General features: G+C 44.9%; 1 protein-coding gene across 2 annotated transcripts in view; it reads right to left on the bottom strand.

The window, feature by feature from the left end:
- The window catches only part of SERPINI1 (serpin family I member 1), a 131,076-nt gene that overhangs the window by 21,322 nt on the left and 87,462 nt on the right, over nucleotides 1-22,292 (bottom strand). For both annotated transcript variants that reach the window (XM_053307044.1, XM_053307043.1), the window contains 3 exons: nucleotides 20,057-20,287; nucleotides 16,264-16,458; nucleotides 14,202-14,406 (listed from right to left, as the gene is read on the bottom strand). In XM_053307044.1, coding sequence (XP_053163019.1) covers nucleotides 14,202-14,406; nucleotides 16,264-16,458; nucleotides 20,057-20,287 — 631 coding nt within the window. The remainder of the gene's footprint in view (nucleotides 1-14,201; nucleotides 14,407-16,263; nucleotides 16,459-20,056; nucleotides 20,288-22,292) is intronic.

Here is a 22,292-nt window from a genome sequence, read left to right as displayed (position 1 = left end):
TGGATAGCTTTAAGAGGGGTTTGGATAACTTCATGGAGGAGAGGTCTATTGACAGCTAGTAGTCGGAGGGCTGTAGGCCACCTCCAGCCTCGGGAGCGGGGTGCCTCTGGGTACCAGTTGCGGGGGAATAACAGTAGGAGAGAGGGCATGCCCTCAACTCCTGCCTGTGGCTTTCAGCAGCATCTGGTGGGCCACTGTGCAAAATGGGATGCTGGACTTGATGGGCCTAGGGCCTGATCCAGCAGGGCTGTTCTTATGTTCTTATGAGCATGCACTCCTGATGATGAGAGATGTCATGTGGAACCAAGATTAATTGCGGCTCTATAACAGACCTGCTGAACTTAGCCCACCAGCTGTTCTTGGACTACAATTCCCATAATCCCCAGCCGCAGTGGCCAATACCCAGGGATTATGGGAACTGTAGGCCAACGTCTGCAGGATGGCCAAAGCTGAGAGCAGCCCTGCTCTATGAGATGACTGAACAATCTCTCTCTTTCCCTTACCAGCCCAATGGGCCCTGGGAGAACTCTTTGGTTCACTTCAAACAGCAGACCAAACCATGATTAAGGAAACCTAACTATTATTTAGTGGAATGTCTGAATTGGCAAACTTTATTTTGTGGCTTGCTGTCAAACTAGGATCAGCCACTGGGCAGGTTCTCACAAACTGTGCAATGCTGAATGCATGGAAAAGGGGAGATTTGCGAGGTGTACACGCCCCTGGTTTCTGGTTGTAAGAACTCAGAAATGTTAAACATCTTACAGAGATCAGCAACTCTACATCAGATACTAGATTACCAATCTCCAAAATAACTTGATTCCACTTGGCATGGTGCCAAACCAACGCTGCCAAAAAAATTCTGGGTTCTCATGACTGGAAATTGGGAATGCACACACCTCACAAATCTCCCCTTTCTTGGTCCTCTGGCATCGCACGGGTCATGAGAACTAGCCCACTGTGGTCTAAAGTGGAACGGCAGATGATGGTTGGTGTAAAACAGAGTGTGGTGGGGTCAGTGTGGTCTGACGGGGTAAACCACTTTGCTCTGACTCCAGAGGCTACTGCATCTAGTGGATGGAGGGATAAGCAGACAGGAAATGAGAGCAGGCAAGCAGCTTATGGTCTTGTGATAGCAAGCATGAATTGTCCACTTTGCTGAGCAGGGTCTGCTCTGGTTTGCATTTGAATGAGAGATGTGTGAGCACTGTAAGGTATTACCCTTAGGGGATGGGGTTGCTCTGGGAAGAGCACCTGCATGCTTGCATGCAGAAGGTTTCTTGGAATCCCCAAGATAGGGCTGAGAGAGACTCCTGCCTGCAACGCTGGAGAAGTTGCTGCCAGTCTGCATAGACAAGACTGAGCTAGTTCGACCAATGGGTATAAGACAGTTCCTATATTCCTAAGCAGCATTAAACCATGGCTTTCCTGTGGTGCATTTGGGAGCCTAAACCTGAATTTGGACATAAATTCTGGTTTGTACAGATCAATGGTTTGATGTGATGGCTGAACTGAACCTAACTGTCCCATCCCATCCTTCAGCACAGAGCCCATGAGGTCTGCCAGTTAACGAGACAAGGCAGCAAGGCAGTGTTAGCATGGATCTTTCCCTCTCTGCCAGGAGAGTAGCAACTACATAGGAGATACTTGAGTGATATGCCCCACCCATGTTGCGGCAACATTCACATGCCATAAGAACATAAGAAGAGCCCTGCTGGATCAGGCCCAAGACCCATCTAGTCCAGCATTCTGTTTCACACAGTGGCCCACCAGATGCCTCTGGGAAGCCCACAAGCAAGAGCTGAGGGCATGCCCATTCTCCTGCTGTTACTCCCCTGCAACTGGTATTGAGAGGCATCCTACCTCTGAGGCTGGAGATGGTCTATAGCCCTCCAACTAGTAGCTGTTGATAGACCTCTCCTCCATGAAGTGATCCAAACCCCTCTTAAAGCCATCCAGGTTGTTGGCTGTCACCACATCTTGTGGTAGAGAATTCCACAAGTTGATTATGCATTGTGTGAAAAAGTACTTCCGTTTGTTGGTCCTAGATTTCCTGGCAATCCATACATCCATTACATAGCTGCATTGGAGCATATCCGCAAAAAGCAGCTTTGATAGTCCAAGTGTGAAGGAAACTTTGGTTACTCATCAGAGAGTAACAGAGTGCAGGGTTTCCTTGCTCTGTTTCATAGCATTTGGAGACTCTGCTGCCCCCTCACCTGCCTCAGGTGTTATGTGCCTTTGGAACTTGTTAGACATGGCATATTCAATCAAATAAAATTGGTCACTTTAAGACTATATCAATATTTGGGCTCAGACTGTGCGCCACATATAGAGATACAGGCAAAGAGTATCCACCACCAGGAGACATTGTTTCTAGGAATAAGAAAAACAGGGATCTGGACCATTAGAGCTGCAAACAAACTCCGAATGCCCGGCCATCTGGACTCCTGTGGCAAATGAGTTTGCATGAAAGCAACGGTGAGAAAATGTAACTGGAGCCAGATTAAGAATGTCACCGAGGCATCTCGCCAGACAAAGCAGCATAGCTGGAAACACTGGAGGAACTTAAGAGCTTTTATTAGAACGGCAGGAGCATTAATTATGAAGGATTTCAGTTCCACTGTCAGCCACAGTGGAATGCAATGAAAGAGCACGTAGAACATGCCGCAGAGTTCTTCAGAAAGCCAGATGGCCAGAAGCAACAGGGAAAGTTAACTATAGCCCTATTCAGACCTTGAGGCGATTCTCACAACCTCCCAAAAGCGGGCTAAGGGAGCCCAGCCCACTTTCGGGAGGCCGTGTGTTGCAACGCGAGCCACACGGCTCACAGCAGCAAGCCTCCCAAAGTATCTGTCCCCTTAAACTAAGTTAGTCTAACTTAAACTAAGTTAGTCTAACTAACCCCGTTTTGGCGCTCATGAGTCGCCACGGTGCAGCTCCGTGCCGCGGTGCCTCATGAGGAGACCCCAGAACGGGAGGCCCTGTCTCCACAGAATGTCCCACGCACTTGCACGGGGCATTCTGGGACTTCCAGGGGCCAAGTGGCCCCCGATCCCTGCCGCCCCCTACCAGATCTATGACAGATCCGGTAGCTGTGTGGGCAGCCGATCCAGCCACCCAGGGTGAGCTCCCTCCTCGGCTAAGCCCACTCTGCCCGCAGAGCCCAGTTAGGCTCTCCACACTGCTCGTGTGGAGGGCCTCATTATGTTGTATGAGCACACAGACATCTGCACAGTCATACATGTTTGTGTGTGAATGACTGTCCCTGCATTCATTTTAGAAGTGAACCTGGGTACAGGCCCATCAAAAGCATGGTACAGATAGGAAGTGCACTGCGGTTCCTGGATTCAACATAATGCGTGAACAGGGCTCAAGTTCAAAGAGGTCCACTAAAAGGTAGAAGACATCATGCCAAGGACTCATGGCTGGTGGTCACAGATGGCATCAGTTAGATGAACTTCTCAGAGCACTTAGATCGTGCAGATCTCTATTGTCTTCACTGACTGGCAGTGGCTCTCTAAGGTTTCTGGCAAGAGTCTCTCTCACCCCTACCTGGAGACGCCAGAGAGTGAACCTGGGACTGTCTGCATGCAAGCAGATGCTCTACCACTGAGGTATGGCCTCATCCCCTAAGGGAAATATCTTACAGTGCTTACACATGTAGCCTCCCATTCAAATGCAAACCAGGGCAGATGCTGCTTAGCAAAGGGGACAATTCATGCTTGCTACAGAAGATCAGGATTATATGTGTGTCAAACAGAATGTGTGAACAGGGCTTGTTAATAGGGTTAGGCAGCAACCTTTCTTGGGCCATTCCTGCCTACTTCACAGAGAAACATGGGCTGGTGGGGGCGGGGGGGGGACGAACAAATCTGTTGCCTTGAGCTTGCTGGGGTAAGACAAGGATAAAATCCACTGACGTTCCCTGGACTGCATTTAGGGAGCTGTTACTAAATCATGAAATTGTCAAATTTGACAAGGCCGAGCAGGAGGGCAAGTTCCAGCCCTTCCTCCATTCTCACTCCTCTGTACCCATTAACTTGGCCAGTGCCTCAGGAGGAGCAATACTTCATTCCATTAAACTCAGTAAAAGCCAGGGGGAAACCCCGGCCTGTACAGTCCTGCCTGGGCTGTCTTGGTCGGGGGCAGACCACAACAGTTTACTGCCAGAGGCAAAGCCCAATATGATGCTTTCCCACCTGTGGGGAGTGCTCAGCAGTCTGTGCATGCTGCTGAGGCAATGGAGGCAGCAGTATCAGCACACTTATGCCATGAAGCAGCAGTGGCAGGGGCGTTCCTAGCTCACATCAGGGAACATGAACAGCATGCCCCAGTGGTGGCAGGGAGTCTCATGGGGTAATGCCCATGGTGGCCAGCCTTCGCTGTTCCCTGCACCCTTCCTTATGCCCATGCCTGAGCGGACTGCCTTATCTTGGCCACACTAGAGTCCTCTTCATACAAATGCTTCCAGGTGTCAGGCCTGCGGCCTGTCCCTGATGCCCAGGTGTTTACAGGGAGTGTGGAAGGTGCTGGATATGTGCACACCATGCACAGTTTCCAAGTGTATGGGGCCTCTCTTAGTCTCCTGGTAAGCCTGTGGGCATGGGGGTGGGTGGGTGCACTGCTGCTTCATGCCTGCACTGAGTACATGGAAGTGTTTGCCAGTCTCTGCCAGCTCCAAATATGGCCGCACCATAGATCTGCATAATACCCTGCTTCCTCTCCATGTCTTCACTGAGTACATGGAAGTGTCTGCCATTCTCTGCTAGCTCCCAGCCTTTCACCACACTCTAAGCTCTCTTCACACAGACAGAGGCTGTGGACAATTTCAAAACAGATAAGCGTGTGTGCGTGCGCATGTGTGTGCGTGTGCGCATATGCTCTTTTAAGGGAATATCATGCCCTCTACAAAACCAGCAATAGGGATTGTGCTAGAAGAAACGAATGCAATATTAAATACTAGAAGGCCGCATCCAAAGAACTGTCTGCTTAATTCAAATCAACAGATGAAATGTGACTGGCCCTGCCTACCGACTCGGGGCCATGCCCTGTCCTCTTCGCATTGATGGGTCACAGTGTTTCAGAGACACAGGAATCTATAGCAGACTTTTCCTTCAAAACAAATCTGCATTTTGGAATCTGCACTGTAAATAAGGCAAGGCTCACGAGCCATTTCTGACAGCCTCATGATGCTAACGTGGGAATTGTAGTCCAACAACATCTAGGGACCCAAGTTTGAGAAATGCTGACCTAACATTTTCTATAAAGGAGGCAGATCAAAATAGCTCCTTGAGGTGCGTTAATGGGCCAGTATAAGCCCAGTGGGATTTTTTATTTGTTTTGCTTTTGAACAGCAGACACCCCTCAGGCAAATCCATCTACTGCTTATATATTGCTTTTCAACACATGTTCACAAAACAGTTTACATAGAAAAACACATAATAAATAAGGAAGACGTCCCTGTCCCACAAGGGCTCACAATCTAAAAAGAAAATATGGTAAGACACTAGCAACGCGCACTGGAGGGGTGCTGTACTGGAGTTAGATGGGGACAGTTACTCTCCCCCTGCTAAATATAAGCGAATTGCTACTTTTCAGCTGCATTTTACTTGTCAAATGGCCAGCCCTAGCCAGAGAAGAGGCAGAGGATTCATTCCTAGAGACTGCAGCACAAAGTCACGTGTACCAAAATGTGACCATCTGGACAAAAATGACTTGTTGCTCAGAATGATTCCTCCAGAGGGAAGAAAAAAGATTAGCACATAAAAGAGTCAGTGTGACATAGTAGCTAGTGTGTGGGCCTTAGACTGCAGACACTTAGGCTCAAATTTCTGCTCAACACAAAAGCTGACTGGGTGGCCCTGGGCCAATCACTATCTCTCAGCCTTACTTACCTCCGAGGGTTGTTGTGAAGATTAAAGGGGACAATGGTGAACACCCAGACTAATGAAGCACTGTTGATTGGGCGGGGGTGGTGGCAGTTTTCATCTCTCCACTTCCTCTGAAGTTTGCTGCAACTCCTGAAAATATGTCCCTGAAGGCTGTGCAATCATCAGGGATGTATTTTAGAGAGTCACAGTCTGTTTCCGAGAGAAGGCAAGACAGATGAAGATCATCCTGCCTTGTAGCACCAGCACAGCATCACTGCACCAGTGCTTTGTTAGTCTGGATGATGACCAATGAGTATGTACATCACACCAAGCTGCATGGGGGAAAGGCAGGGAAATAAATAAATAAATAAAGTAAGTAAAATACTGTATGACCTCTCTTATATCCCTAATACTTTGTGTAGAGCAAATAAAGCTGAGGAACACTGGAACAAAGCTAAACTAGTGTGACAATAAACTCAGCATTTTATATTTCTATGACAGCCTGAGATTCTGCTGTGTGCTCAGCAGCAGGGGAATAATTTCCGATAGTGGCAGTAAGTCCTTGGAGCCTTCCAGTTACAATTACCTAGGAGAAGACAACTTATTTGGATTTAATTTGATCTAAATAGAAACCCTTCGTGCTGTCAGCTCCAATTTCCTGGCTGAAGTGGTGATTTCTGCCAGCTACCTGGAGACATGACAGAGATGTGCCAGTGGGTATGAATGCCTTGCTAGGTTTCTCTATAGCTCAGGAACACAAGGGTGACCTTGCAGACATGTCAGTCACCTTAAAATAATTCTGTATTTGCACTTATATATTCTTACCTGTTGCTCTCTCCTCCAACAATACCGGAAATGTTATAAACAATGCTTAATTAATATATGGAATTCGCTGCCAGAAGGCTATGGTGACGGCTGCTAGTTCAGACAGCTCTGAAGGTTCAGATTCACAGGAACTATGAATCTCTCTTCGCTTCCCTCTGAAACAGACTGTGACTCCTTAAAATACATCCCTGACGGCTGCACAGCCTTCAGGGACATAGTTTCAGGAGTTGCAGCAAGCTTTAGAGGAAGTGGAAGAGATGAAAATTGCCACCTTTCCCTGCTATTGCACCAGTACTTTGTTAGTCTGGGTATTCACCATTCTTCCTTTTATCTTCATAACAATCCTCTGAGGTAAGTAAGGGTACAGATTCATAGAAACACAGGAAGCTGCCTTTTACCGAGTAAGACCATTGGTCCATCTAGCTTGGTTTTGTAAAAACTGACTGGCAGTGGCTCTCCAAGGTTTCAGGCAGAAGTCTCTTCTGATCCTAACTGAAGAAGCCAGAGAGTGAACCTAGGATCTCCTGTATACAAACAGATACTCCACCACTGATCTATGGCTATGGGCCTATCCCCCGAGGGGAATATCTTACAGAAGACAAGTGCTCACAGATGTCACCCATCTGAATGCAAACCAAGGCATATCCTGCTTAGCAAAGAAGCAATTCAAGGCTGGCTCTCCACCCCATGGAGAATCAGTCTCTCAACAGCCATTGACTATGATGGCTATATTTTTAATTTTATCATAGGACTTGTATACTGCTTTTCTGCACAGTACTCAAGGCCGTATGCCACAAAAACCAAGATTAAAAAAGTATATATAGAATCACCAACCGCTCTTCCAAATATAATAAAACATATTGGCTGACACCCTAATTAATGAAATGCTGGTGCTCCGTGAGATTTACCATTGCTGCAGATGGGACTACTAATTCAGCTCCAGCACTTGTGCAGGGAGTTTGGGGTGGGGGAGAATTTGGTGGCCTCAACTTCCCCCAGAATCCTTCCATGTCATCCGACAATATGTCCCCAAGGACTTCCTCTGTGTCACCCTGTGGTGGTTGTGGGGAGGTTGTCAAAATTTGACCTCCCCCACCTCCATGAGCACCAGAGCAGAATTAATCTAGAATTCAGCCACAGTAACGGTGCATACTGGTGCTTCCTTAGTTAGGATGCTGGCCATAAAAAGTTAGTATTATTCTAAACTTTAGAACAAAATTGACAGTTACTGCCGCATTTTTCTTTATGTGGTAAAATACGGAACCTGCATGTTGCTAGTCTTTTAGACTGTAAGCCCCCTGAGGATAGGGCGCCGTCCACTCATTCCTTTTGCTATGCAGACTGCTTTTACAGTTTTTGTTGCTGTTGAAAAGGGGTATATAAACTTAAGAAATAAAATAAAATAAATATGCCACTGAACAACAGTACGAGAGACCTTTTGTTTTGACATCCTGACATGTGCTTGCTTCCCTGAGATCTCTGGTTAGCCACTGTGGGAAACGGCTCTGACAGATGGGTGGAGGAAGTGGAAATTGCTGCTAATTAATCTCTTGCCCTCCAGGTTTGGGGGTGAAAGGAAGGAAAGACATTGTGCCCACCCCCACCGCCACATGAGCAGGGGTGGTCCTGGAAAAGAATCTCAGGTGCCAATTCCTCATTGAAATGAATAATAACTCTTGATTAGACAGATTGTAAGCTCCTTGGGGCAGAGAAGCAAAGTCCTCCTCTACTTTGTAAGCCAGCATGCATATGGACAGCATAATATTTATATGGGAGAAATGAAAAGGATGCAATCCAGCACACCACCTACTTAGGGATTAAACCTACTTTTGAAAGAGAGACTAGAAGTGTGAGCACTGTGAGATATTCCCCTCAGGGGATGGAGCTGCTCTGGGAAGAGCATCTAGGCTCCAAGTTCCTTCCTTGGCTTCTCCAAGATAGGGCTGAGAGAGATTCCTGCCTGCAACCTTGGAGAAGCCGCTGCCAGTCTGTGAAGACAATACTAAGCTAGATAAGACCAATGGTCTGACTCAGTATATGGCAGCTTCCTATGTTCCTATGTAACCACAGTCATTAAGGTGCTGCCTAGCCTCATGCTGGGACCAATCTCTTGGTAACTCTAGAGTGTGACTCTAAGATGTGACAGAAGCCTGGGAACCGTCTTTTATATACAAAGGAGATTCTTTGCAGCCTTTTTTTTTTTGCCCATTCTCAAGGCTCTTTGTAAATATTAATGAGTGAAGCATAGCTGAGAACGGATAAAACTAGATGCTATTTCTCTCCAGCACAATTTTCGTAATAGGAAAGAAAAAAGGTAGCTAGCAGAAGCTTGGAGTGCAGTACTCCAGAGCAGTAATCTCCTTATTAAATTCTAGAGATTAATTGCAGACTCCAAGGTTGAATTTCTCTGAGGATTGCAAGCAGATCTGCTGGATGTTATCGATGTACTGTATAAATACTTCATAAATATTTTATGCTATGCCTTTAAAAAAAAATAGAGCAGGAGGGGGAAAGGATGTGGCCTGCAGGCCCCATACTTTGAGGAACAGCAGAGGAATAAAATTAAAATTTCAGTGCCCTGAAAGATTCCATCCAATTATAATGTGAACATTTCTTAAACTTCTACATTTGTAATAAGGCCTGAACTACTAAGCAAAGCCGGGTTAATCACAATGTCTCCAATTTTCTGTCTGTGCTATCTGCCTGCGACTGAAACTGCAGCTTACTTGTCTTAATAGGAAAATGGCGCAGAATTGTTAAATTACCTTCGTTTCGTTCTCAAATCATTGTTTCTCAGCCAAAGTGATCAACATTTTTTTAATCCACTTTTGTGTAGCAGTGAAACAGACCATGAAACTAATCTGCAAAAATGTCTCCCAAACATAATTTAGTTGAAGAATGCAAAATGGGAGAAGTACCAGCTAATAACAGTAACCAAGTTGGAGGCATTTGCTTCATGAATGGCGTTGCTCTGCACGGGAATCTTGCACAATAAATGTGCATTGGTTTCCTCATTAGCAGCGCAAAGATTGCACATCTTCCCTTCAAGGCGTTTGGAGTTTGGATGCTGGATTTACCTAGCACTCCACGAGTGTGCTATTATTCCTGGGGAAACATGAAACACCCCTCTTCATTCCTATGGCTTTGGTTGCGAATTCCTATGTGGAATGCTGTTGCTGCGTGAGTGTCATGGATTCCTACAGGATATTTGGGATGTGTGAGCCAGCTTGCTTCGTGTGGTGATGCAAATGGCCTCTGTCTGCACGCATGTGGAGGTCACTCTAATGGCCTCTGCGAATGCGCAGAGGCTCGAATCAGGCTGCAGCTGGCCCAGGCTGTCATTTGGCAGCAGGATTGGAGGAGCCCGCACCGCCACGTCCGATGTCTACGCTGTTGTCGTCCCTGGTACCGTAATTTTAAAGCTAAATACCACCTCCCCCCCTCATTTATTGTAGGGAATTCCCCTGTACTTGTAAAGGGGAATCCTCATTGGATTCCCTTTTAGAAATATACCCCCGAGCCGATCCGTGAGCCAGTTATGGCCCAGCTTGATGGCTGAACCGGATCTGGTTCGGCCAAGCCCGAGCCCGGACCAGTTAGAATCTGGTCACGATTCAAACCGAGCCGGCCAAACGCCCGGCTCACACACCACTACTGGATATGGGTCTGAAGCGACGACCTATTTACTTGGATAAGTATCCTCTACCCATTGTGGGATACGATAGTGTGCCTTTGGACTTCCAATCTGAATGCTCAAAAGGCCAAATTGATTTTTTTTACTGCCCTTCCCCTTCCCCATCAGTCTTCCACAAGACACAGAAGGCTTACCTTGGGATGGAGGATGAGTAATAGGTTGTAGCAGGCTCACTTCAGCAGAAGTGAGGCTCTGCTACAAGCACCATGCTCTCCTGGTGGGAATGCATGCTAGGCCCATCATCTCCAACTATGGAGAAGCCTTGCAGGGAGGGCATGGGTAGTGGCAGAGGTGGAGTGTATTCTGAGTCAGAGCAAACCAGGGGAACTTTACATTTCAAACTCCCCTCCCGCCCCCCTTCCAGTTGAAATCTTGCACCATCTCTGGAGAAAGAGAAAGATTGCTTTCTGATCTGGCACAGCATACTTCACATTAAAAGATCACAAAGAAGCAGGGATGCTCCATTAACCAGAGCTGGCCTTCATGCAAAGTCAAATACAGAAATAGCTCCGCCTGCTGGCAGTTATTGAAACAACGAGGCAATGCTCCTTAACGCTGCTTAAGTATCCCCAGTGTTGTCATATTAACTTAAATACACCTTGTGAACATGCAGTGTTTGCAGCGGTTTTCATTTCTAGTCAACATAGCATTAAAAGAAGCCGATTATTCTTCTCTTGGGGTAGAATATTCTTCTCTTCTTTATTACCAGGAAGCAAAAAGCACTCTGTTTAGTACCTAAAATGACTGCTACTACCATGAATATTTATATAGTGCTTTCCCACAAAAGTTCTCAAAGCAGTTTACACAGAACAATATAAACCAATAAAATAATATGGTTCCCTGTCCCCAAAGGGCTCACAGTCTGAGAAGAAGGATAGGATAACCAGCAACAGCCACTGGAGGGATGCTGTGCTGGGTAGGGCCAGTTGCTCTCCCCCTGCTACACAAGAGAATCACCACATCTCACACAGGAACTTATCAAAACTTGCTAGTTCTTAAAACAATAAGCTTGGTTTAAATAGAAATGCAGGCTGTTCTCATACACACACTAACCAGTCTAGGGAAGCCCAGCCTGGGTTAGGCTGCGCATGAGATTTGCGCTGGGATTTGGCCTGATCTTGGAAGGGCAGTGGCGCCTAGCCCAGCTTTTAAACCCAGCTCTTAGCCACGGTTAAAGGCTTGAGCGAGCCCTTAAGCTGGGCTCTGGGATTGTGTATTTGCTGGGGCTCTATTCAGCCCCAGAGGGCACAGAGCGTCGTCCCGGCCTATTCATGCAGTGCGGATAGTCTAGGAGTGGAGTCCACACTCCCAGCACCATTCAAGAGCTCGCCTGTTGGTGGGGGGGAAGGTGAGTTGAACCAGCCTCCCCTCACCCGCTCATCCCCCTGCCCACACGGTTATGTGAATGGCCCCGTGGTCTACTACATACTAGAAACAAACTTTTCTATTGACTTGACAATTTATCCCCTGAAATCTTGTCTGTCTCACTCTAATACATAACCCCACACTAGTAGTCCCTCTAATTTTTTTACATCTCTGGGCGGAATGAGTTTTGTTCTGGACGGCAGTATCAAGGCAGTGTGCGCGCACCTGCATTCAGAGTGGAGCCTTCCTGATTCAACCTGAGTGGGATCTAAAATGAACTGAGCTGACATCCAAAAACTTGTAAGCACACACATGCCTTAGAAGAAACAGTGCCTCCCACTCTGTTTTTGGTTCACTAGACACATACAGGTTAACTTTTGCCATAATTAAGATGAATCAACATGTGATGATGCAATATATTTAGATGACATGTCATGTCTACACCTACAAAGATTAGAATTGTTGGGATAATGGTTTTTCCCGTAACACTCTATGGATGAGAAAACTGGACTTTGAAGAAGCAAGATAGAAAAAGTATAGATGCTTTTGAACTTTGGTGCTGGAGAAGATTTTTGAGGATACCAAGGACAGCCAGGAAAACAAACAAATGGATCCTAGAACAAATCAATCCAGAATTTTCACTCAAGGCACAAATGGCCAGGCTCATATTTCGGACACATTATGCGCAAACCCAGCTCCCTTGAGAAGTCCATAATGCTGGGAAAAGTTGAAGGCAAGAAAAGAAGAGGACAACCAGCAGCAAGGTGGATGGACTCAATTATAACAGCAACGAATGCAGCACTGCGAGACCTTAAAGGTCAAGTTGAAGACAGATCATTCTGGAGATAATTTATCTATGTGGTTGCTAAGAGTCGACACCGACTTTACAGTACTTAATCAATCAATCTATCTATCTATCTATCTATCAACATGTGAGAACAATGTTTATATTATTTATATACCACCAAAGGCTCCTACTCCAAAGGTTCTAGTCTACATTCAGTACAGGCCTGAGCAAGAATCAAAGTTTTAAACTTTTCTTTCAAAGGCTACTTTATTGTATATTTTATATCTACTAATAAAGGTGTTGCCAGATTCAGCATGGATACAATACGAAGGTAATTAATTGGGTCCACCCAGATTTGGATTGGGGCTTAAGTGAAACCACTCGGCAGATGTGCAGAAAAACAAGCCCCCAAATACACAGTTTCTCAATACGTTTTTGGTCTCCCTTGTACCTGAATACGTGCTGAAAGGAGTTCTAGGGATGCCCACTTGAGGCAAAGATGGAGAGTGGACTAGGGAGGCAAAACAGCTGACAGACAAAAGTATCAGTTGAGGAGGGCAGATGACTGATGCAGAGATGGAGAGTACTGAGCAGATTCAAGCTGTTTCCTGATCAGGATATTTGATAGGATGACAAGCCTGAGGAAGCCCGTGGATGGAGAAATATCTTCAAACAATGCCATGAGGCAAACCATTCTATATAGTACATTACTACAGGGTTTCTCAAACTTGGGTCCCCAGATGCCACTGGACTACAATTCCAATCATCCCTAGGCACAACCATTGTGGCTAGGGATGATAGGAGCTGTAGTCCATCACCACTTCGGGACCCAAGTTTGAGAACCCCTGCAGTAATAGGTGTCCCGGCCTAAGAGCAAGAAGAGAAGAAGCAGGCATGGCTAAAACTCAGCCAGCAGGCCAAGGCAGAGAACAACAGATGGCAATGCTGGCTGGGATACAGGTGAGGAACGTGGATGCCACATATCTACATATTCAAAATAGAAGCTGCTTGAAAAGCTACGGCATGTACCAAAATAATTGCATGGGGAAGTCTGCCAATGCAACAGATATTTCTTATCTCTTCCTTCTTGCTGCAACTCCTTTGCTCCTGCTAAAAAGCCAGTCCTGATGGTGTGGGCTGACCCTCAGGATGACATGCGATGTGGCATTTGGAACTGCAGTTGTCTGTGGATATCCGAAGGAACCGCCCCTAACCCCGGCACCCCGCGCAAACCTCAGTACCTTCTATTCCATCTAGGGCAGGCCTTCTCAAATCCGGCCCCCCTGCAGATGTTGGCCTACAACTCTCATAATCCCTGGCTACTGGCCACTGTGGCTGGGATTATGGGAGTTGTAGTCCAAAAACAGCTGGGGGCCCTAAATTGAGCAGGTCTGCTCTAGGGGCTTCTTTGGATTCAAGGCTGCTTGCCATGCAAGTATCTTCTCATTCTTTCTTACAACCACTCACTGAAGAATGCTAATGTGTCCTCATTACCTCTGTGGAACTGAGGCGAAAAAGAAGAAGCAACTTTCCAAATGCTCCCAGGGAGTTCAAGGTTGAGGAGAGATCTGAATTCCAGTCACTGCCAATCGAGCATAATAAACGGTGCACTAAATGGCTCTTCTCTTTCCACCGCAAAGAGCTAAAAATGCATTCTCACCTTGGTAGATACACCTCCACCTTCTGCTTCTTCACAGAACTTGCCCATTCCTCAATCAACTGGGCTTTGATCAGAGGTTCCAGTGTGACTAGCGGAACTTCCTGTCTAGAAAGAATGATCATCATACTGATCTCATCCCCTTCATAAGGAATCTCCAGAACTTGATAGATGCCACCCGCTTCATTAGAGCCATCACTAAACTCCCCTAAAAGAAAGAAACAATTAATTTATATATAACAAGACAAATCCACCTACTGGTTCATTCTTTTGGGTTGTGTCCTCGTATTATTACACCAATGTTTTTATCCTTTGGTGGCTATGCAATACATATATTTGTTATACCCTTTTTAAAGATGCATTATTGAGTTACTTTATTTGTGGTCTACCAATTTCTTTCCCCTTTTTGTTTGCCATACAATCATGTTTTTAATCATCCTCACAATCACTCTCTGGATAACCATATTGTTCCCTTTTTGCATCTTAGGAATGAAGGCAGAGATTTGAATTCCAGACTCTCTTTCTCTTTTATCAGCATTACCGAATGCTTGGCATTACCAATGGAAAGCTCTGCATCATGTTGGTCAATATTTGACACACCAGGGCACTTTCCAGATTAACCCCTACAACAGTGTCACAACGTATCTGCTAAGTGTGCTTCCGTACTTCCTGTGTTGTGACACCACAGTCCCTACGCTGTCAACAGGGTCCTGTTCACATTTCGGATGCCTTGTTTCAGATTTCATTGCTGCAATTTAGTACTGTAACATTGTATGTCCATTGCAAAAAGTAGCTGTATTTGTTGGGAAATTCCATTGAAGATTCTGGGGGTCATTTTCAATTCGATCCTGCTATGCCAAAGCATTTTACCATAGTTGCAGTGGGTAATTTAGAAAGCGCCCAGAGCAAGAGTCCAATATGTTCCTTCTATTATGTGTGCACGATGGCGTAATCCAGAAAATGGCATGGTAGTCCACCTTTAAAGCTGAACAGATACTTAACTGGGATTGGGAAGGAAGGAACTCTCATTCTGCACTCCTTTTGAATTTTGCCCATTTTCCTTTGATTTCCATTCTACTCTCTTCCATTAAAAACCCACAGACTTCCCCCACCCCATCACTAAAAAACAAAACAAAAACAAAACTCCACAATGGATTTAAACACATCTTTCCAAGTATTTTCAAATCAAAACAGTTGATGTGATAATATATTGTAAAGTATGCATTTAAATATTTATTCTTCCACAAATATACCAAATGCAGAGACATCATGGTATGTATGAAATCCAGTCTACTGAGGAGTCGCAAGGGCCCAGAACTATGTATTCTATTGCAAATTTTGGCAAGAGAGAAATTCAATAACATCCCTAAGCTACACATCCAGGAGGGAAGATTCCTGAATAGATTCCTTTGCTTGTAGCAAAGTTCCACTTGAGCAACGGTGTTTTCCCACCCACTTCTCCCTGCAGTCCTCTATGGCTATTGAAAAGTATTTCCTGAGGGTTGGGAGATCCTTCTGGAATTGAATGGAAGGTATTACAGGAGGCAGCTGCCATGGAGAGGGAAAGAATAAGCAAAAATCAGTTACACACACACACACACACGCCCGCCCCCAGGGCAGTTAAGTTAAAAGCAGTAATAAAATAGATGTAGCTCCGACCAAAAAATAGAGCAGGTGGCAAATCACTGGCCGAAAACCTGGATAAAGAGGGTAGTCTTCAGAAGATTTGGAGAGAGGGAGCCATTTGGATCACAACCAAGAGTAAGTTCCATAGACTATAGGAGAATCAAAAATCCTGGAAACCATCTTCCAACAGCTTCCCTTGTCCACATCCCACTGAAATGGATGGAATTTCCCATCCATTCTCATGTGGACTGTGCACAGGATATTCTCAAAAGGCTTGTTTCCAATGACATTAATACAGTGTGAGAATTGGCATTAAGGATGCCAATTCTTAATTGGCATTAAAAATTGGCACTAAATAGCCAAATGATTTGATGTGAACCCAGTGTCAAATCCGGTCTGCAGTTGGATACTTAAAGAAATGTATGGACACTTTGCTTACCATAATAAAATTCCCCCTGCTGATACATCATTGGAATTTGCACTTCACTTTCATCATCTTTAGTGAAGGAGAATGTTCTCGTGTTTTCTGGCCTGAACTGAGACTTCCAATTTCCCTTAAAGTAGATTGCATTGATGAGGGCCAAGTGAGTAAGAGCGCTGAAATCCCTTGCCGACACAAAATCTTTGATCATGTCTGTCAGATGAAAGGGGAGAAAAGGAGCACATCAATCAGCATGTCTAATTGAACATTTAAATCAAAGCTCACCCAGCCTGCAAAACGCAAGAAAACAAAACAAACAGAAGTGATAGATAATTTCCAGTTCAAAACTGATTTTCAGCTCTTCAGACTAAACTGTCAAGTGTTTGGGCAGCGGGTGGGGGTAGAACCCAAGCTTCAGTGTAGGTAAATAAACCTGCCTGGTGTCTACTACTAAATAGTTTAGAAGCATCAGCATCAAACTAGTGCTACAATGTTTAACAAATTCCATTAATTTACCAATCAGCTAAAGATTTAATTGCAGTTTAAATGCAGTTTGAATGTAGCCACTAGGATTCTCTCTGGGGCCATGAGATCAGAGTGGGTTGGCTACTGTGGGGAGCAGAATGATACACTAGATAGGTCCTTTGATCTGATTCACTAGGGCTCTCCTTATTAAAGACAACACATGTCTACCTTATCAGAGTTATTCTCTTGACAGCCTCTCATCTTCAAAGCGTTTTTAGCACAAATGGGTCACAAGTCACACAAAGCAGTCCAGCCGACTGGAAACTTTACAAGCTAGGTGCCGTATCCTCATCTTATCTTTCAATTTTTTTGCCAGGCAAAATCCCACCGGCTCTAAGAGTAATAAGCAGAGTAAGTGCTCTCAGTATCCAGCCCACTGGCATTTGCTCAAGGAACGGAAGAGACGTCTTGCATCTGTCCGAGTCATGAGAGGCTTGTTAGCCAAGCGTAGCAGCTGCTGAGCCCACACTCCGAAATAAATCACTCCAAATCAGAAGGCATTGTCTGCTACCTGGTGTCGCCAACCGGGAGCGGATTGCTTGCTTTCGGTATGGTAATTTTGAGTTTGGAATTCTGCATCGACAGAGTGATGAATTGAGTAAGCACACCGGATTTCAGCGTTGGTTACAGATGGGTCCTTTCGTTTTATTAGGAATAGAACAAGCAACATGCGTCAGAACCAGATATAGCCCTGATCTGAACAGCCACGTGCTTCCAAATACATACGGGAGATTTTGGCATTGCTGAGTGACTTGTGACATATTTGTGCTAAAAATGCTTTGAAGATGAGAGACTGATGAGAGCCAGCATGGTGTAGTGGTTAGAGTGCTGGACTAGGACTGCGGAGTCCCGAGTTCAAATCCTCATTCAGCCATGATACTTGCTGGGTGACTCTGGGCCAGTCACTTCTCTCTCAGCTTAACCTACTTCACAGGCTTGTTGTGAGGAGAAATTTAAGTATGTAGTATACCATAGAACGCAGTTTTTAATTGTGTGAATGACCTCTGTGTGTAGCTGCCCTGGGAGTTATTCGCACTTGGCTTCAGGCTTCAGGGTAAATGTTGAGTGAAGCCATTTTGAAGCACACTTATGGCATTGAGGGAAGAAGCCCCTCCCCTCTGCTCTTGGTTTTTTTTTAAAACAACTCCACATGGCACGCTCCATTTTCCTCCTAGCCAATGTGGGGGTGGGGAGGGAGAGAGAGAGAGAGAGAGAGAGAGAGAGAGATCTGGATTTCTGAAGAGAGCATGCATCTTATCATGCTAATGATTTTACATCAGTTCCTCTCCCATTTGTTCCAGAGTTCTCAGAAAAAGTAGCTTAAACCCAACATTTAAAAAACCTGGACATACATCAAGATAAGCTAGAATTCACATCACAAAGCCCAGTTTGTGTGTGGAGTGGATCCAAAAATCTCGAAGGGACTTCGAGGTAAGTTTTGATGGTGTGTGAATGCTGAAGGAGATTCCTCCTTCTGAAGGAGATTCGGGGCAGAAGCCCTGTGTGCAAAGCCTCCTAGCGGATATTCATCCCATTAGCCTTCCCTCTCCTCTTCTTTGTTTCTCTTTCTTGTTTTATCCACTGCACCCTCCACTTTTCTCTTGTGCCACTGTCCCAGCTGAAATTTCTCACTCCAAACTGTTATTTCCTAAGGGGGGTAAATATACACAGCGGGGAAATGACTTGACTAGCAAGGCAGAGGTTGCCGGTTCGAATCCCCGCTGGTATGTTTCCCAGGCTATGGGGCAGCAGCGATATAGGAAGATGCTGAAAGGCATCATCTCATATTGCCTGGGAGATGGCAATGGTAAACCCCTCCTGTATTCTTCCAAAGACAGCCACAGGGCTCTGTGGTCGCCAGGAGTCGACATAGACTCGATGGCACACTTTACTTTACCTTTACCTAAATGTACAGGTGCCATATGGGTACCAGTGTTCCATCTAACAGAGATTCCCGGATATAGTTGACTACATATCCCATAATCCTCAAGCAAAAGCCATTGCAGCTGTGGATTCTGGGAGTTGTCATCAACAAAATCTGGGAATCCCTGTTAGAGGGAACACTGCATATGTACCTGCATATTTTCTCTTGCAGGATAAATAGAAGCCTGATAGGACAGGGGAAGAAGATTTCATTTGGGGAAAATGGCTCAGGGCGAAAGGGTTAAATCTTAACAGCTTGGGTTCAGAGTACTTAACAGCATGCCACCTTTGTCATGAACCCCACCACTCACCAAGATCACATGAGGAGGTTCGGTTACAGCTGCCACTAACGTGGAACCGAGCCTTCTCTGTGGCTGCCCCAGGGTTTGGAATGTGTTCCCTGTCAGTATAAGAGCTTCTCCATCTCCAGCTGCCTTTAAAGAATTGCTTAAGATGAACTTGTTTTCTCAGGACTTTTGCTAGCCTAAAACTATTTAAAAATTGCAGGCTTTTGACATGGGGGGCAATATGCTAAATCACTGTAAACCGCTTAGAGAGCTTCCAGCTATAGAGTGGTATATAAATGTAAGTGCTATTGCTATTGCTATGGTGTTTATTTATTGTTTTATGCTGTGTACACCACCTTGAGATCTAGGTGTTAGGTGGTTTATATAGGTAATAAAACAAACAATTCAATACTATGATCCCAATGCAAATCCCACAACTCTGCTAGCTACATCTGTCATTGTAGAAAACCATCGCAGACTTCCCAGTGTCTTATCTAGTGGCATTCAGTTCATTTAGGTGTAGCCAGACAGTCCTGCCCATTTGTGCTTGACAACCTTTGAGGCCCTTCCAACTTTTATGACTCTGCTTTTAAAAACGGTGGATTAGGGCTGGTGGCATTTTCATAAAAGCACATCATTGAGCTGAACAGCCTGATCCTCTGGACTTGCCCGACCTAGAAAATACACCCTGGAAGTGGGTGTGCCAGTCCCTGTGCCAGAGTAAATGTCTCAGGCTAGGCAGTCATGGTTGCACTGCAGAAGAAGAATTCACACCCGAGTTTCTGGAAGAAATGTCAAAGCAAATATTTAGACGCAGGATGTAAATGTCTTTAAACCCATCTCCAAAGCAACCTGGCTGCAACAGAAAATGTTGGCCATGAGCAATTTTAAAGCACTCAGGGGTGTCTCAACAGGTTGATCATGAAGAAAGAAAGGAAAATGAAATCAAAGCACATAGAAGATAGAAGATAATTAAGCTCCCAATTCCTAGACTTATCTCTATATAAGTATAGATTATAAAGACATAAACATGGCAACAGGTGACAGAAGGAGGAGTATAAAATGCAGGGACATACTATTTGTATGGTTCTCCACCCACTGATTGATGTGGCTGGCTACAGCTACGTTTTGACTGAAATCTACGTCTTCTACTTCGGCTTGAAAGTACTTTTTCATCAGCTGCAAAAATTTGTCACTGACATGGTATCCATTCTGTATGTAGAGGGAATTGGCAAGCTTCATCACGTATTGGCTCTCCTCCGCAGCTGTCATGTCAGAAAGGTCTTTTAAGAAGGAAAACTCTTCACCTGGAATCACAGCAAGATAGAAAATAAGTCTGTCGGGATAGATAAATATATGGAGGAGGGTTGAAAAAGTGTCCCATTGACTTCTCTGTGGAAAATCATACTGATTCTTTAGCTTTCAATAGAGAAGGTCATCATGAAATATTAGAGTAGTAAGACTCTGACTCACTATTTAGAAAAGTTGGAAAAGTTGGAAGCAGCCATCCAAAGTTCCACAGGGGATAGGGCTGTTTTATAACTGCTTCCCTCATTAACGCAAAGTAATCTTATGTTTGTTTAACTAAGCTTTATTCAGAAACAACTCCATTTTTCTCCTCCTCCTCCTTTCCCTCCTTTTTGATTCCACCCCCCACACTCTCTACTGGATCCCCACTGGGACAAACTTCTGATTAACAAAACATAAAAGATTGCTAGACAGAATTCAGAACACTGTTCCCCTTTATAACAACCGGAATTGAATTCATTTAAAATTTGGTGTCAAAGTCTTGTTTTGGTGGTCTCCTGTCACACAAACTTCTCCAAATGCTTGGGCTCTCTGACAAAGGAGCTATTAGTGATTTGTTTTCTGGCACAGAGAATTGCCCATCATTTTCATCAACCTGATCTGTGAGGTCAAAACTGGAGGCTAGAGCAAATTCCTCTCCAGTTCCTCTCCTGAGATCAGACTCCCTTCCCTCTTGTCTCATAGCACGTATGCTTGAAAATCTCACACTGTTCAATTTCTTTCCAATATCTAATATGACAGAATCTCCTTGGATTTAGATTATTTGTTTCGAATAAAGTGATAAAATAGCAATGCTATACACATACTTCCATACTCCAGATGAAAATGTTTAGACCTCTTTAATGTGTAAACAAAACAAATGAAAGATCTTCCAACTTGAACAAACGCATTTCAATGTCCATACATTTATTTTGGTCCGGAATATCATAGGAACATAGGAAGCTGCCATTAGGGATGTGCACAAAACCAGTTTGCCAGTTTTGAATCTGAACCTAGTTCAAACTGTTTTGAACTGGTTTGAGCCTCCAAAACTGGGTTGGGTGGTAGGCACCGATGGGTGCCAACTACCACCCAAACCCCAAAGCAATTAGACACTCCTACGATTTTTAACGAATTTTTGAAATTTTTATCATTATTGCCCATTATTCCCTATGTGGAGTACTGAGGGGCAAAAAACTGGGGTGGGTGGTAGGCACCCAGGAGTGCCTACCACCCACTGAACGGCAAAGCAATCGGAGACTCCTGCAATTATTTGTGGATTTTTGACTTTTTTCATTTTTTAATTTCTCCTATATGGAATAATGGGGATTCCAGCAAATGTATCACTTCACTGGAAGCATATTAGATTTTCAATGATAAATCATGAATTCACTCTCATTTGCAACCAGAGAATCTACACTCAGAACACCTCAGAAACAACAAAACCCAGTACCCCAAGGGTTAGCAACCCATGGGGATGGTTGGCATCCTCTGTGCACTACACCACCACTCGCTCTGGGCTACCCCAGAGCCCCCCAAGTGCAGTTATGGGGCTGATGAAACCTCCATTATTCGCTATGGATAAAAACCTTAAAGACGCATAAACTTCAACAAATCACAAAAAAACCCATCTCTTTGCCCAATTCCTTTGAAATAATTATGGTAGCTTCCTTGCCCCCATTGGGCACTACCATCGACCACACTCTGCTCTGGGCCACCTCTTTCCCTCCGATGTGAAGCGATACATTTGCTAGAATCCCCATTATTCCCCATGGGAGGAATACAAAAATAAATAAAACTTCAAATATTCACAAATAACTGCAGGAGTCTCCGATTGCTTTGCTGTTCAGTGGGTGGTAGGCACCCCTGAGGGGAATATCTTACAGTGCTCACACATGTAGTCTCCCATTCAAATGCAACAAGGGCAGACCCTGCTTAGATAAGGGGACAAGCCATGCTTGCTACCACAAGACCGGCTCTCGTCTCCAGGGAACATCCCTTTCTCACTTTATAAGGAAGCTGTAC

Source organism: Hemicordylus capensis, chromosome 3 (genome assembly GCF_027244095.1).
Source record: "Hemicordylus capensis ecotype Gifberg chromosome 3, rHemCap1.1.pri, whole genome shotgun sequence".
Classification (NCBI taxonomy): domain Eukaryota; kingdom Metazoa; phylum Chordata; class Lepidosauria; order Squamata; family Cordylidae; genus Hemicordylus; species Hemicordylus capensis.
Note: the sequence above shows the minus strand (reverse complement) of the source record. Positions and strands in the feature narration are given on the sequence as shown.